Genomic DNA, 17,480 nt, shown 5'->3' with positions numbered 1-17,480 from the left:
CTTTACTGAGACCAAAACTCTCACTTTTGTTATCGTTCAGCTTTCTTTATAAATGTTTCACTGTCTTTGTTCCATGCTCTCTGTGCTCATGGAGTTACAGCTGCTATGATATCCCTTCTTCCTGTTTGGTAGAACTGTTTACCTTTAACAGCTTTCATCTCATTACTGATTTTCCTCCACAAAACTAAACAATTTAGCCTATCATGTTCACTCTGAAGAAACACGTAGGAAAAAGTCTCGATGCCTTACAACTAGAGCAAAAAAAAGATTGTTCCTAATTGCAAAACTAAATTGAAAGCAAGTAACCCACTCCCCTGTGCATAAGAGCAGATATCATAGCAGCTGTAACTCCATGAGCACAGCGAACATGGAACAAAGACAGTGAAACATTTATAAAGAAACCTGAACAATAACAAAACAGGAAGAAGGAGAGAGGGGAGGAAAAGAAAAGAAAAAAAAAACAACAAGGACACTTCACTTGTCCAAAACCTTTTTTTAGATTTAGACTTTCAGATTAGATTGGAAAATGTTTCAACAGCCTGAGTCTTCTGAAAACATCATTGTTGTTGTCTGGATGTCTCTCATGATCTTTTTGTTTTGATGTCGTCTTCATGACTGGAAGATAAATTTTATTTCTTTTGGGTTTTTTTCTTTCTTGGATAGGAAAGAATGTATTTTCACCATCGACCCATCAACTGCCAAAGATCTTGATGATGCTTTGTCCTGTAAACAACTCCCTGATGGTAAGAGACACATTTTACAAAACATTTCTCAGTGTTTATATTCAGCAGTTGACACTTTCGTGTATATAATTTGTCATGAAGTATTCTTTACCAAATACGAGTAGAGTAATAAACTAGTTTTTCTCCTGTTGTTTTAATTGTCTGTTCTGAGAAACCTTGGAGCAGATATCTTCAACCTGCACTCTGAAGATGTCTTGGTGTCAGGAAATAGAGAACCAAATTGTTTTGCATAGTCAGAGCTGTAATTTGATTTGAGCAGATCTCAGCTGTCTCCTGTCATTATGGGACTTGCAGCTGAATAGGTAATATTCCACTCTTGCACACTGAAGTCTAGTGAAACTTTGACCCCGAATACGTAATCCCTGGATAAAGAAACACAGGTTTTTTGAAGGTCACTGGCTGAATTGCTTCTTGGTATTTGTTTATGGGATGTTGGGAGTTGTCAGATGAGCAGTGTGTGCCTTATAAGTTGTGTTACTCTTCTCACTGCCTTTCAAGTTTTTTGTTCTGCCTTATTTGCACTTTTATTATGCCAAAAGCCAACAGAACAGAAAGTAAAGCTCCAGAAGCCAAATCTTGATTCTGACTTGAGGAACTTCTCTTGTAAGCTTGCTTTGCCATCCAAGTTCTGCTTATTTAGTTTGATGGGAGCCAGTAACAGAACTAGTTTAGAAATATTAGATGACTTGATTAGCACATACCCTACTAATAAAGAAGATAAAATGATTTTTTTGTGTGCTTAGCTTTCCCTGTTCTTGTTAATCATCACAATATGATGCCCAGGCATGATTCCCTGGGTTTTTTTGGTTGATTTAATTCTGTGCAACATCACTAATGAATTGCCATGTCATTTAGATACAGCTACAGTATAGTGTTATAGGGCTGTAAAATTGATACAACATCAGAGATGAAAGAAAATTTGAGGCCAATAAAATTATTTGTAATTATATGGTATGGTAGTAGTTTTGAAGCAAGGTTAAGGAAAAAATGCAGTTTTATTCCACAGAAAACTGAAACAGTTGTCTTGAGAGTTTCTAACCTTAACTCTCTTCTTCCTCTTTCCACTTTTTCTGCATTATCTGTAGATCTATAGCAGTGTTGTGTGCTCACAGTCACTCAGAACTTGGACATTGAAACTCTGGCTACCGAGCCTCTACTGATCACATATGCTTGGATTTTAAAAGCTATGCTAAATGAGTTTGTGGTACATACATCTCCCTTTTTCTCTTACCCATAAGCCGTTGGATAATGCATTCAAGGAAAGTATCTGTTTGAAGAGGAATTCTTTCTTTCTGGAAGCAGCTGACAAAGCCAGTGCAGGGACATTGCTTGTACTTGGGTCTTGTTGGTATATCTGTCATCTAGGGACATGGCTGCACTCTAAAGTCTGCCTTATCGCTCAGACCCCACCTGCAGAAAATGCTCTATTGGGCCTCTTGCTGAGATCTAAAAGAAAAGAAAGGTAATTTCACAAAAAGGATTCTCTTTACCTGAAAATATTCAGCCAAGAGGGTTCTAGACATTACTGGGCTGTTACTTGACTTGTAGCAGGACAATTAAAAATCCCCTTCTGATGCAGAGGTAGCTGGTTGCAGCAGTTTCGCACATGCCCTTAATGAACCTCTTTGGAACAAATCTCCCCATGCAACCAAACTGAGAAAAAACAAATGGATTTTTTTTTTTTTTTTAAGAAAATTCCCTTCCGAGTGGACTTCATGTTGCTGCTGTGTTCTGCCAGCCTTCCCTGCTTTGTTAGTTTTTGTTCTTCTTTGTACAGGCACAAGGCAGAGGGAGCAGCCTGTGCATGGAGGAAAAAGAAAACACTCAGGTCTTCTTGACCCATTTATCTCTGAGTCATCCTTCTCTCAGGGAACTGTATCAGGCCTGTGTTGACTTTCTGTAACCTCTAGATGAGGATTTTCCCTGCCTTTCCTTGAGCATTTGTGGAGGACAAGGAGTATGTAGAAAGATCATGTCAAAGCCATGCTTTCAGTAACTGTATTTATATATAGCGCAGGAGTAGATACAGTTCTCTCCCAGGATATCCTGTTATTTCAAAGGTAGAGGCAACGCTTCTCTGATCACTTATACTGAGAGGACAGAGAATGCTTCTGCAAAGATGTACTTTTCCTTGCCAGGAATAGCAGTTTAATTGGGAAAGAAAAGTAAAATGGACCAACGTAGGCATTATGGAGCCTGACTGTAGGGGGTGCTTTGCACCAAGAAGGTTTGCCGGGCTCAATTTCTCAAATAAAACAAGAACTAGAAAGTGTAGGAAACTTTTTCCTCTTTCGGGTCTCCAAAATGCAGATTGCCAATGAAAGTGTTTTAGAAGTCATATGAAGAGACCCAGGAAGAGCAGGGAAGTGTGCATAATTGTCTTCCTGAGTAAAAGTAAAGATTTGTGAATTGTATCCAAAGCTTCTAGAATGGGAAATCTAGTGTGGATATAGTGCTCTTTGAGGTCCTTCTCAGGACCATTATGCACATTGCCCTTTCCTCTAGATGAGCCTGAACTGAGAAAACCCAAGAGGAAGTGTAAAAGCAGGCAAGTGATTGGACCTGCAGGTGGCTGTCCCAGTCCTAAGGCCTTTTTTTTGCCCCCACATAGTTTTTTATGAATCATAAGTCTGCTTGGAACAGCCCTTGGTGCACCAGATCTCTGCCTCCTGGCTGGAGCCATGTGTTCTCCCAGAGGCTTGTTGTTCCACCCGGGACTTCTCACCCAAAACACTCTGAGCCAGAACATTCTTCGAGAGATCTAATCTTTGCCTCTCATGGGCATTGTGCCTCTGCCTCTCCTTGCAGCATGAGATCTGCTGTAAGAGCAGTGCCCATGCCTTGTCTCTTCACTGTCTCTGCCTCAGACCAAGGAAAATCAGTGCCTTGAAAAGCCAGTTTTCATTGCTAGTGAATGTCCCAGGGACCAGTAGAAATGACAGTAGAAAGAACCACCATGGAAATCTACGTTCTTTTATTTTGAAATCTCTGTCGTTGGTTAATTGTCTTCTAATAAGACCTTGTGACTCAGAAGGAAGCACAGACAGGAAAACAGGTCTCGATGGTCTTTGATGTGGTTAAGAACAGTTAAGGAGGGAGCAGAGGAGTCAAGTGGGAGCAACTAGCATAAAAGGCAGGAGAGATGCTGCAGGAAACCCCTCTGCATCCTTTGAGCAGATGTGACTGCTGTCTAGCCCCTTTAGCAGGGCTTCCCAAAGGGACAAAGGGAGGAAATCTGTGTTGTATCTGTGTTGCCACTTTGTTTCAGCCATGAAATAAATCTGAAGCAGAGATGTCCAGTCTGGTAACTGTAATCACGTGTATCTCCATAACTAGAACTACTGATGTCCTGCAATGAAGTGCTTGCAGGATCTTTTTATAGGAAGATGAGTGATAAGAACAACACAGGAGCCATACTGATGAAGGACTCTTCTCTGTTCTCCTCCCAATGTGCTGCTGCTTCTGAGGCACAGACTTCATCCAGCAATTCATGAACCTGTTCCTGATCTGCATGTTGTTTTGTGAGCCTCCTATATAGAGTATTTGTTTCACATGCAATTGACAGTATTAGTTATATTCTGTTACACTTTCTAAGGTGTCACCTCAGAGACATAGCTGCAGAGCTTGTTGCCCAAAATGTAGTATACCACCAGAGCTTCATCTACAGGTACTAGATCCTCAGCCCCAAAGCCTGAGCATCAAATAATCTGCTTCTTGGAGAACAAAGTGACAGAAGTGTGTGCGCACATGTTACCTGTTGTGTGTACTCTTCCCCACGGTCCTTATTTTGCATTCTTGTGAGGAAATTGGCTTTTTGAACTAGTTCATCACCATCTTCCTGTACCTGGAAAGCACTGGTCTATGCCTAGGGGTGGAAATTCTCTCGGAATCTTTACCATGGGGATTTCAGCCCTCAGACCTTTACCTTGTAGTCGGGAGGAGACATCCAAATCCATCTTGGATCATGAGTTCCTAAAATGTTTTCTTGTATGCATCACTCGCTGTGGATCTGTTACTTTTTGGCCCACAAGAAGGTCATAGTCTCACTTGGTGTTTTTCAGTGTCTGTGGAACAGTGTAAGACTACATGGACTGCTCTAGGTCCACCAAGCGTGGCTGAGAAAAGTAAATGTATAAAGCCATCAGTATGTGTGAATTTATTTTTAAAAGATCTATGCTTTGACTCAATTTTCAGAAATTTATGAATCTAGAAAGGTTCAAAACCTCTGGGTCAGGAGTGAAACTGAGACTCCTTTGGGTTCACTTTTTTGTGTTCATTTATTGTTAAAGCAATTTTTGTTCTCGACTCTTCTCTCTTAAAGAGAGCCCTTTATGGGCTCCTCTATCTTGTACTTACTAGAGCCACTTGACATATTTTTAGAGGTGCCCTGAGGATTTTTGACTTTAAAAGTTGCTGTAGTAACTGCAGTTATTTTGACAAAGAATTATTTTAGAGGTTAAGAGCTCATCCAGGACTGACAAGACTGCATCTCTCATGAGGACAAAGTTGTGCTAAGAGTTAATACAGATTTTATTCCAAACATAAACTCAGTTTCAAGAAATTATTTTTCCATCTTTTTTGCCCATATGTAAAACACTTAAAAAAAAAAAAAAAAAAAAAAAAAAAAAAAAAAAAAAAAAAAAGCATGAGCAAACCACATGTCTGGCATGCTCATGATGTCAGGAGATCTCCAAAAATCTACTGCAAATGCAGTACCCAATTCACAAAATGTCCATCTCTGAAAGTTTGTAGCAACTATAAGAACTACAAGGGAAAAAAATCACCCATTGCTAATACTTCTGCTATCAGACAGCTGAATGAATGCGTTTCGTAAGATTTTGAAGAAGAATTTTCTTTGTCCTCGAGCATTTATTGTTAGCTTATTCAAGACTGTGGCAACTTCTTTGCCTTCAAAGGGTCTTATGCAACATGAAAAGAGAGATAAGGGACTATTTTCACACCTTTGCTGAGTTTTAAAACTTGGCAGTCTCACCTTTTTCACTTTCAGTCGTTGAATGGAAGATTTACTTACGCTGCATACTCAGAAGATGGGAGGGAATTTTTTGCACAAGTAGTCCACAAATCTTTCCTGAGGAAGCTGCCCAGTAGCAGAGTGTCACTAGGAAAGGAAGCACGGGATGATTGTGGGAATAGCTGTATTTTTAATGGAACTCACAGTAAGATACTGCAAGAGTTGGAAACTTTTCAGGGATATATGTCTTAAGTGGGCCAGCCTGGTTTTAAAAGCATTTTATATTGCAGTCTGCTTTTGATTAAGTGTTGTGCTCCTCGTTACTGTTTAATGATAGCAGTAGAGAGGTTAAATTTGCTGTTCTCACTTGTGTGTGTGTGTTTTAATAAGATCAGCCCCAATAAAGAATAAAAATAGGGTTATTTATGTAACAACATTAGAAATACGAACAAACTGTTCTCCATTTGGATGACTCAGCATGATCTTGGAGTAAAAGATAGATCTGAACTGCAGCTCAGTTCTACAGCACTCGTAGAGATGTTTCGGGGTAGCTTGAGGTTTTAAATGAGTTCATTTGAGTTGATGCTCTTTTGTGATGCTTCCTGCACATGCTTTAGGAAATTACTGGAGCTAGAAGCACGTAACAAAGCATTTCTTAGTTTCTACAAATATTATAGAATATTTGTAGAAAACAAACCTCAGATTTTCAAGCCTGAATATTTTCCTCCAAAATGAAAAAGTTATTAAAGATCTATTTTTGTCTCTCTCTATATATATATGCATGGCACGTGACCTGCATGTCCAAGTGGAACCAGGCAAATTTCATACATTTGCCAAACTTCTGGGAGCTATTTGCAAGTATTGTTAGTACGTTTCCAGTAACGTACACAACTGATATAATTGCATTGTGCTTGAAAGCTGCTTGCTCATAGGCACGGAGATCAAATTTGAGAAACTTCAAGGCAGGCAATCTCATCTAGTGAAATGTCAGGGAATGACAGGAAAGAAATTATCGAAATCACTGTTGTGTGTTTCTGAGGGGTTGTCTTATCTGTGTCCTGATCTCTTGATGCTGATTTCAAGGCAGTACTGTGGACCATACAGGTAGCGTTTCTGTGCATCTTCTCGTCTGAGTGATGACTAGCATGGCTCCCACTGTTGTTTTGCCACTCTTGTGTCCCTATGCCATTCCATACATTAAGTATCTTGCATCTTCAGGAAGAACTGTGATACTGCAGAATAGAAATGTATTGCACATGCTGTTTGCCTTAGGTTTTTCCCTCAGTGACTTTGGTTGTCTGTATTTTGGAGCAGGGTCCTATATATAGATACAGGCATTGAATGACCAAATCAAATGGGATTTTTACAACGTGCCACCCCGAGTTCTTTTCCCCTTCCCTTCAAATTCCTGTACCCCTTTGGGAGAAATTTAAATAAAATATACCTAGTGGAAATGAGATAAAAATCTCATTCTGTTTCTCTGAGCATCATGAAACTGGTCTCTAAACAAAGAGGAAAGATTCTCATAATGTCCCAGATCTAGAAGGGAGCTGCCTTTCCGCCTTAGCAGATACCAGTGAATCTACAGTGGGCTGCAGTTTTCTGAAACGGATCTGAAGAGAACGAAGATTTACATCTCTGTTCAAGAAGCATCTTTCATACTTGGTAAAACCAATCAATGTTTTGTCAAATGGTCAAATTATCCCTTGTCTACTACAGGCCTACTGACAGTGGGCTTTTCTTAGTCCTTGTGGACACCTTAGTAAACAGCCCCTAGTGAGTGAGCCCCAAGGACTTATGCCTGAAGTATGCTTGTAGAGCCCTAATAGCTTTACAGTGTTTTCTGCCATCTCAGCTGACCCCCCCCCACACACCTTTCTGTTCCTTCTGTCCTCGTTCTTAGATAAGTTGTTTTCATTTGGCAAAGTTCTATGTACTTAGGTTTTTCTTTTTAAGACGTGTATATATTCCCTCGTCTATTCAGCTTTCTCCTCTAGCTCCTTATGGACTGAAGAGTAAAAATTATCTGCCTTAGCAGCACTGATACGGGCACTTTTAGCTAATCCATTTGGTTCCTACAGCACAAAGTATAGGAAGAGTTTGGCGTTTGAGTCTTGTTGGATTGAGTTGCTTAAGATAAACACTGAAAAATGGACCAGTGTTGGAGCAGAAGTTGCATTATGAAATTACAATGCTTGTAAGGTAAGTTTTAAGAGCAACACATACCAGATTAGGGAGAAAATGACAGAAAGACCACATCAATACATAAGTATAAAATGACTCTAAATTGCAATTTACTTAAGATGTATTGCAAGAGTCAAATATGGAAAAAATAAAGACAACATACAAGCAGCATGATCGTGCCTAAGACTGGTCAGTTTTTCCTTTGGTAGCAGACATAATTAGCTTGGCTTTCCTGTTACCTGCTGATTAGTCTAGTATGTTTTTGTTTAGGATCTATGTTGTGTCACTAGGAAAATGAAAAAGCATATTGCAGTGATTAGAAACTGGTACATTTCTGTCCGTCAAGAGTTTGTGGTTGCAGATTCTTTGAAATACGCAATTACGCTCAGGTCTTTGCCAAATCCAGATCACTGCTGTGTAGTGTGCTCCATGTAATGCTGGAGGAATTGCACCATGCATGGTACGTCTTGCCTCCTGTTTTAAAGTAACATAGCATTGTCTCTGAAAACCCATTGCTTCCAATTTCTGAGGACATGGTTGAGTGGAATCAGAGGGCTGGAATGCATCATCCTTCCTTTACCAAACATTTCTCTTGAAATCAGTGAGACAACAGTATAGGTTTCCCCTCAGCTTGAATGAAGATAGAGCAGCTTGCCCCAAACTAATGGTAGTTGAAAGGAGAATAGACTGAGTCTAACTGCCAGATATGTCATTGAAGTGAGTGATAAAGAGTATTGGGAGAGGATTTAGGAAAAAAAAAAGGAGTTTGGATTTGGTTGGAGCATTGGTTGTTAGAACATAATTTGTTAAAGCATTTTTTGTAGGCATTTGAAAGCAATTTATAAGAAGATTGGAGAACTTGGTTTATTTTTCTTAGCATAGTCAGAATATATTGATAACCTCAATTTTTATTCATTGCAAAAGAACTTTTTATCGAGTGTAGATCCTTGATAAAGATCCCATCCTTCTTCTAAAACCTTTATGTTGAAAACAGCTATCAAATGAAGATAATACACAAAGAAAGCAGTGGAGATTATTCTTAAAAGTGCATTTATTTTCCTGCAATGAAGAGAGGTGCTCTGGGCAAAAGAGCTTCTGGATCATTGCAGTTCACAAATTCAGGACCTGGGACAATTCCACAAAGCATTTATGTATATGGACTTGAAAACAATAGTGTCCAATTGTATACTGAAGAAAATAAAAGGAGAGTATAGAATTGCCAATAAGGAATGCGGTAATGGGGAGAAGATCCAGAAATTCCTGTATGAACAGACTTAATAGCACTGGTCCTCTGTCTAAGATTTCTGTTCACAACAAAGGACCTCAGGGACCCAGAGGGTCTTTAGAGAAGAACCGCAAATGATAGATGATGGCCAGACAGAGCTAGAGAAAACAGTTTTCCAGTAAATTAAGCAGATAAGAATCGGAAGATATACGAGGAAGATGAATTTTAATGGGCGTACAAATGGCTAAGAATAAATTCCCACACAGTTAACTTCAGTCATGTGTTCTGTTGCATGCAGACACCAAAGATGTTATTGCTGAAGCCTCATGCTTTATTATCAGCTTTCTAAAATGACAAGATCCCTCATAAACTGGGCTATTGTTTTAACTTTAATTTATTGCAGTGCAGAGGTTTAAGAACCTAGCTGAACAAGGGAAATGTCGTCTTACAGCATAAATTGCTACATTATGCAATTGTTGACTATTATGTAGTTACGCAGAAAGTGTAAAACCAGGTACAGATGGAACTATTTTGGAAATCTTTCCAAAAATAAATAAGTTAAGCAGCAAAAGGTAAAATCTCAGCAGCTGCCTTCTGTTCTCAAAGTTGAAATGTCAAGGCTGTTCGGTGGAAGTAATTTGTATGTGTTTGGCCTAGTTTTATTTTCCAAGGTCTCTTTGAATGCCTGGGAATGTTCACTCTCAGCCTAGGTTTACTGTGTTCAATACAGATATGACAAAAGAGTCTGACCTAGCATTAGAGAGAGACTGGTTCCTCCCTACTCCAAACCTTCATTTCAGGAACAGGATGACGTCCTACACCCAAAATGATGATAATTCATCTTGAAAGCTGCTGGGTGCCACTTCCCATCTCTTTGAATTTAAAGACTGCTGGTTTCCTAATAGAGTTAGCCTCTTGAACAGGACTTGGAATAGTAATACAAACAATTGATGACGCGAATGCCTGAAATTGTCTGTTTAACCTTCATCATGTTGGCTGGGAGCCTCGCTGTTAATGAGAGCATTTGAGAGAGCTAATGCTCAGTTTCCTTTGGTAACTTCTGTCTACCAGCAAGGAGTGCTTCCTGGGTTGGAAATGTGAGTTCACAGAAGCACAGTCATCACGTCAGTGATCTGCTTGATAATTTGTCTTAGTGAAGGGCTGAAACTCCATCTGTCAAGTGCTTAGGAGAGACTCAGAGTAACAAAGGTTCATGTTGAGCCTAAGCTGCGAGTAGTCATCTCGATATTCTTCCTAAAATGACCATATAGCAAGCACTCGCATTCAGTGGATGAATTGGATATATCTGAGGTTCTTACTTCCCCTTCACTTTATTCACTGCACTTAGATCTTGTGAAGAAGTCAATACAATTCCTAACACCTCTCAGTGGAACTTGCTGTTTCAGAACCTCCTGAAGTTTGCCAGGTGCTTGTGCAGGCGCAAAGGAAAACAGCTTGCCCTTGACCCATTGCAGTCTGAACAGATGCCAGTGTAGGAATGGAGAGAACACCTGTGCAGGCAGAAGGTGGTACATAGGCATTGCTAGATAAGGAAGCATTGTATCTGGTCTAGTCCACCATTGCTCGCCAAATGTCAAAGAAATGGCACGATCTTCCCTTCCCATCATTACGCTATCCCTCCTCAGTGGTCCCAGGCTCTGGCCTGACCTGACATTTACTGTTAAGATACTTATGCTCTGCTTTCAACTCTTTTTTTCCCCGCTTATTTCTTGCTCAGTGGTGTGAACAAATCTTTGTCATGTACATATTCTATTGGATATCATTCTCTACGTCCCTCAGTTTACAGTTCAGTACTTTATCTTGTACATGCTGTGCAAATTCTGTCCCTTTAAGTATTTGGTGTGTTTTTTCTGGCAGAATTCCTCCTTTGTGAAGCATCTGACTTAATGGTGCAACGGTTGCGTTTGCTTTGCACAGTTTGCATTATGTTTGCATATCACATACTACGTTTGCATAGAAGAGTTCATTCTCTGTTACCACATCAGATTTGATGGTAGTTTTCAGGACTAATGTAGGCTATAGGTGTGTCCTGCGTGGCAGCATCTCCTATCGCATACTGATGAAGAAGCTGCACATGTTTTCCGGTGACCCGTAAGACAGGATACTAGTGTGTTGTGTTTCTTTGCCCAGATGTTTTGACATATTCTGTGAGGTTTAGAGACCCAACTTATGATTGATCACCAGCTCATGGAAGCTGGAACTCAGGGACCACTACTGTCACCAAAAGATTTACCCCATGTTTCCTAGGGGAGGGTCGACCCTCCTGCTCTCCTGAGAGCCCGGGAACAGCTCATGCTGACCAAGAGCCTTCTCAGAGCATACGCTTCAGAGCTGCGCAGCGTGGGGGAATGCATTCCTCACAGCGGCTTTAAATGCTACCCTTGGCCAAAGTATTTGAAATTGTACTTAACTGATTTGGCTTGTGCTGTTTTGTGTCTGAAACTCGGGGGTCTGTAATGTGCTATGTGTAAAGTGCTGGGAGAACTCACGTTATGGAGGTGTACTGACTTTGTTTTGCCAGACAAAAGGTAGCTTTTAAACTCGATTAGCAATGGTTTTGGAACACTACATGCTTAATTTATTAGCTGCTATGGACAAAGGCCATATGCAATTCGTAGGGAAGACCTGCTCCCAGCATTTAACTTAGGAATAGATAAAGTCTCCTCATAATTCTGAAACTATTTAAAGAATTACTGATAGCTCATGGAAGACTCTGGAAAATGTTCCACTTAGAAACAATTCCTTTCCTAGCACATATTCCTGCTTTTCATCTTCACTTGTTCTTCATTGCTTAAGGTATTTAGTGAGCACATGATTTCTGTTTTGTACCCTACCTGGAGCCAATCCCAAACTGGTTTGTAAAATCTTAGTTATTTCTCTAACATTCAGTTGATACCAGAGATGAAATGACCAAAGGTCAGAGTAGTTATGAGACATCTCCGAGTAAAATAGTGCCTTAAAAGTACAAAACAGGCAGCAGTTATTCTGGATTTTGCTCATTTATGTCCCTCATTGACCTTTTAACTTAAAGAAACAAGCCAAACAAAAAACCTGTAATGGTTTATTTTTGTGAAATGCTCCAAGTATTTCCTTGTTCTCTCATGATCTCTGAAAGCATCACTTTGCAACATGACTGTTTGTATGGGTGGTGTCTCAGATACTTTCAGAAATGGAGGAAGTGCCAAGACTTTCAATTTGGGAGAAATTATCCTTTGAAGATAATTCTTTTTTTTCCTGCCTTGTGCTCTCATGCTGTTTATCAACTCAAAAACAGAGGGCAATGTCATTCTGCTAACTTGAGGATTTGGTCCATCTTGCAGCTCCTGAATTTGTGCAATTAAGTGAGAAAAAGCTCAACTTTCATCATTTTTACATTCCCACTGCCCAGTTCTTGAAGAAAAGAATGTAAATGTGATCTCTGAAGGTGAAAGTGATAAAAGATAGAAAGGAAGAAATTTTAAAAATTGTATTCTACAAAGCAAACCGAAAGCTCAGGCCCAGCCCTTTGCTGTTTCCAGTCTGATTCACACGTGTGGAGTGGCTGGGTTGGCGTGCGCTGTGTGTGGCTGCCGCCTCCTCTCCCTTTGCGTGGGAATATGCAGCCCGAGGAGCCTAACACGGGGGCCTGACGTTGGCTGTGTGTCCAGGTGCTACAACCCCTGAAAAAAATGACTAAGCAGGGTTCGGAGAAGAGCTCAGATATCTTGAAACCTTGGCCAGGCTGCTTCTGACTGTCTCAGAGCCTCTCTGGGCCTGGCGAGCAAAGGGAGTCGGTTCTGTGGCACATTTCTCATGCAAACCTTTAGCAGAGGAGCTCTAATAGGGACATTTTTCTGTAGGCTGGCAGCAGAGCCTGGAAATACATAGGATCTTGTGGACCTTTATCCACTGCTTGTTTGTCTGGGCAAACAGTTCTGCCTTTTTCCAAGTTGTTGCAACGTTTACTGAAGTTGTAAAGTCTCCTTTCCAGGGAGCCTGAGCCCATCTCTGCCAGTATTCAGATCTACAAGTCCAAGAAGTGAAAGAACCACAGCTTCATTGGAAGAGCTGCAGATCCATATACTGGAGACTTGTCCTGCTCGCTGGACAACACAGAGAGCTCTGGTCTCTTTGCTGGAGTCTTGTCTTAAAATTATGTTGATGAAGAGAGGCCTTTTGAGAAAGACAAAAAGCTATTAATTACGTAGAGAAAAGGAAGAGGCATAATTAAGTGGCATTTCAGTTGGCTAAAGGAGCATCGTGTGATAATTTTAAAATTTTCATGCTCAGTTGTATTGTGCTTTCAAAAAGCAAAATGGCCCTAGGGCACACAAGTAAAATTTAAGTACTTTCCTTGTTATTTTAAAATAAGTAAAATTAAACGTACTCTCTGATTTTTCTGAACAATAGCTTGGCTTTCTGCATTGGAAAAGTAACCTCAGCTGAGAATTAAAGCCACCCACATTTGTCTTTATGTTTCAGAGCAGACATACAACTTATTCTTTCCATGGTTCTGCTTTTATTTCTGTCTTTTCCCCTTTCTCTTCTACTCTCTCTTTTTTTCTTTTCTTTTTTTCTTGCTCTTTTTCTCTTTTCTCTCCCCTCCTCTCTCTTTTCTCCCTCTCCTGCGCTCTCCCTGTTTTCTCCCCTCTCCCAAGAGGACACTTCTGCAACACTTGAAATGTGGATGTACTGGGGTAGCCTCTGTACACAAGCCAAAGAGAAAGAGGTGTTTGTATGAACCCGAGACAGGGCCTTCCTTTAAAGGCACGTGTCAAGGATCTGTGATAGTCTGTAGCTGCTTCCAGCAGCTTTCCAGATTCTCAGTGCCCTTTTCTGCCTCAGTGCAACTTTAAGATTTGTATTATATTTTATCAGGTCTGTGGCCACCCCTCTGTGCCTGTGGCCCCTCCATCTGTCCCTTTCCAACCAGAGGCTCTGTTGTGAAGACTGTCCTCGCTTGTTTGTGCGGGATCGTGCACGAGGGGAACCTCAGCCTTTATGTATCTGTCCATGCTATACTGTGGCACTGCTAATACACACAAATGTGCATGTAGGTAAAAGGCTTATTTGTATCTCTCTGTAAAAGTATGAAAAACTTGTACAAGGTGCTAAATACTGCTTTGCAGATAAGAAAGCAGCAGCGCGGTTCCCCCAGGGCAGGGGAATGGGAAAGAGCTGTAATTATTTGCTGCAAGAGTTGGGCTAGTCAGGGAACAGCCGACTACCTCTAACTACTGGCAGCAGCTAGGTAATTGGGCATTTTCTGGCTAGAGCAAATACTCTGTAATCTCCGTTGAACTCTTCAGTATCTCCCTAATTGAGGGGTTGCCAACAGTTTGAGAAATATTGGTTAGTACAAAAAACTTGGCATTATGTTTTAAGTTGACTTTACACTCTACTAGTGTTTGTCTTTTCTCTTGAGAACGATGATGCTTGAAGGTGAAGTGGAAATAAAGGGAAGTGTGTCTGAGTGCTAAAGAATTACCTTCTGCTGCTTTATCCTTGAAATGTTGTGTTTTTTTCTTAAGTTACATGATCCTAAATTTGCATATGCCAAGGTATGAAGTGAACTTGCTTGATCTTTCTCTCTGGGTTTATGCTAGAAAGATTAGAGTTGCAGAAGAGAAGAGAGCTTTACTGCTATTGTGCTCTCTTGTATGCTCTTCAAATATATTCAACTTAACTTTCAGATTCCTGGGGCAAACATTGGATACAACTTTGCTGTGTTGGCAGGTTTTATCAGAGTAATTACAGACTGAAAGGGCCTTTCCTTTCTCTTCTAGACCTTTCTTGTTAATCCTTTTTTGTTTTTAATTTTTCTTCATAACGAAGGAAAAAAAACCACTTTGAACTGTTTTGTGGTAGAGGATGAGATCACCAGTGAAGAAGTGGAAAAAGCAAACAGCCTGCTCTTTGTTCTTCTGTAAGGTGGCCCGCTCGATTTTAACATCGTATCGATGTTAAGGCACACAGCGTCCTGGAGCGCGTTCAAACAAACCAGATCCTCAAATCAAGGAGCTGAACCATCTAAAAATACTGCTGTGCACTTTGTGCAGCATCACATGGAGAGAGGCCAGCCGTTAGTAGCTCTAATATTTGGTAAACTCCGTGACGAGACCCAGGCTCCTGTAAACTTGGAGAACACGCAGGCTATTCTGTTCTACCACTGTGGTTACAGACTTGATGATGAACAAAGTGCAAATTGTCCCTCTGTGCGCTGTAGCGCTGCAGGGGTATTGGGCAGAACTGGGCCACTTGCCGTATGGTAGCTGCAAATCCTGTCCCTCTTGCAGAGCGTGTTAGCCCCGGAGAAGCTTGGCTGGCTGCGTGCCCAGCCATTTCCCTGTTTCTAACTTGGAGAGCTCCTCTTTGCTGAGGGCCTTTGTTACTGCGTTTTGCAACGCTGTCGATTAACTTCAAATAAGACTCCCCTCTCCTGTATGACATCTGTGGCCTGGCCTGTGTATTTGCAGGGACAGGATGCAGCCAGCTGATCAAACGCACACTGTTTGATTCCAAACTGTGTTTCCTGTTGCTAAATATTTCCCACGTAGCCGCTTTGCAGTGGCAGGGTTAGAACGAGATGACAGTTGCACCCACTTTCAGAGGAAATAATTTTGAATGAAATGAATCTCAGCAGTATTGAATATAAGAAGCCATCCAAGTGCCTTCAGCATTTTTCATTGTAACAGATGTTTACGTCGGGTCTTGCTTAAATATCGGCTATATAAAGTGTCTGACTTAATCCCCTATATGTTCTTATGTGAATGTCATTTTTTAAAAATATCCTTAAACTGGTAGTTATATATATGTTTAAGGGTTGTTGTGCAGCTGTAGCTTTCTTTTATGTAGGAGAAGATTAAATTTGGGGTGAAGCAAAGCTGTGGTTTGTAAAGCAGTCTTTTCTGTAAGAGACGTAGAGTCTATTAAGTCTATCAAGATGGGGAGCAACATGCCAAGACTTGAAGCCTCAACTTACTGGAAAGGTTGATTTCTTCACCAAAATGAAGGTGGAGTAGGCCTTACGTAGCAAATTGTGGTGTGTGGTCCATGTGGTGTCCACCCTTTCCCCCAAGTTTTGCTCTCTATGACAAGACTTTTTTCAAGAAATAAGTGCTGATTTAACTTTCTTTTCATTCAGGACGCCTTTCTTTTTACTTTGGGAAATAGCATAAGGCTTGCAATGCAAAATGTTCCTTTTGTGACTTTGTCATTAAAACTAATGAGACTAGAAAAACCGTTCAGGAACCTGAAAGAGAATCCTAGTGAATAGTATTTCTCTATCCACAAAGCTCTTTCCTAGTTTATTTGCTAATTAAAATGAAAGAGCAGTAAGCAAGTATTTCTGTGCAGGATTACTGTGGTATTTTGTCCAGCACAAGCAAAAGTAATGATTTGAGAAAATTCAGATCGGCTGATATTCAGATCGGTACTGTGCTGTACCTTCAGGGTTTTTTGGGGGACAAGGGAGATGGGGTGATTCATACTTGAGCAAGACAAACCCAAGAGCTGCCAGTTTGCATTATGTCAATGTATGTAACAAAATATTTAGATAGAATTTCCATTAAAAGTTCAAAAGCAGGGGGTTCATGCTGACCCTGGCTTTTAGAACCTCTGGTGGGAAACCTGAGTGAAATTTAATTCCGCTCAGTGTGTTTTCGTTGGCTAACTCCATGTTTTATTATCTCATGCAATGAGATCTTTCTTGGTTTGTCGATTTTCTACGAGGACAAAAAGTTCATGTATGTAAGAGTGCACATATTGAATTAAAGCACGATTAAAGGCATGATGTAATGACCCCCTCTCCTTTTCCTTTAGTCAATATTTGCCTGCAGGGTCAATACATTACAATATTGACTTCAAAGTATTCGGTATTTTTTTTACCTTCTGAGTGTGTTGGCTTCAAGCACGTGTAATATTAAACCCATTGGTTGAACTGTTGGTCTAAGACTTACTGTCTAAGTAGTTTCAGGCTTGAATGCCTAATCCGTGTAGAGCAGTTTTCAAGGCATCTGATAATATCACAACACAGCTGTAGGCAGCTTTCTGAGGTGAACCATTTAATCCATGGCCTTTTTTTCCCAGCTTTCTAATGAGTGGTGGAATTTGTCCCTTGGTGTGCAATGGGATTATTGCACTCTCCCCCTGCTGCCATGATATTTACTCTCTGCAGGGCCTTTCAGTGGAATATAGCTTATGTGGACAAATCTAAACCCCACTGCTCCTGTCTTTCATGTGCTTTTCAGCTGCCTCTACATCTCTGCTGTATGGAGCGTAGAAAAGCAACACAAAAGTAAGATAATACTTTACATACTAAGTGCTGTGCAAACATGGCTTAATAAAACTGGCTAGA

The 17,480-nt window shown here is 40.6% G+C and overlaps 1 protein-coding gene across 3 annotated transcripts in view; it reads left to right on the top strand.

The window, feature by feature from the left end:
• Positions 1 to 17,480, top strand: part of DIS3L2 (DIS3 like 3'-5' exoribonuclease 2) — a 201,515-nt gene that overhangs the window by 99,975 nt on the left and 84,060 nt on the right. For all 3 annotated transcript variants that reach the window (XM_062582955.1, XM_062582952.1, XM_062582954.1), the window contains exon 10: positions 664 to 743. In XM_062582955.1, the coding sequence (XP_062438939.1) occupies positions 664 to 743 (80 nt within the window). The remainder of the gene's footprint in view (positions 1 to 663; positions 744 to 17,480) is intronic.

This window comes from Rhea pennata, chromosome 9 (genome assembly GCF_028389875.1).
Source record: "Rhea pennata isolate bPtePen1 chromosome 9, bPtePen1.pri, whole genome shotgun sequence".
Classification (NCBI taxonomy): domain Eukaryota; kingdom Metazoa; phylum Chordata; class Aves; order Rheiformes; family Rheidae; genus Rhea; species Rhea pennata.
The sequence above is the reverse complement of the archived record's forward strand: the minus strand, read 5'-3'. Positions and strand labels throughout refer to the sequence as shown.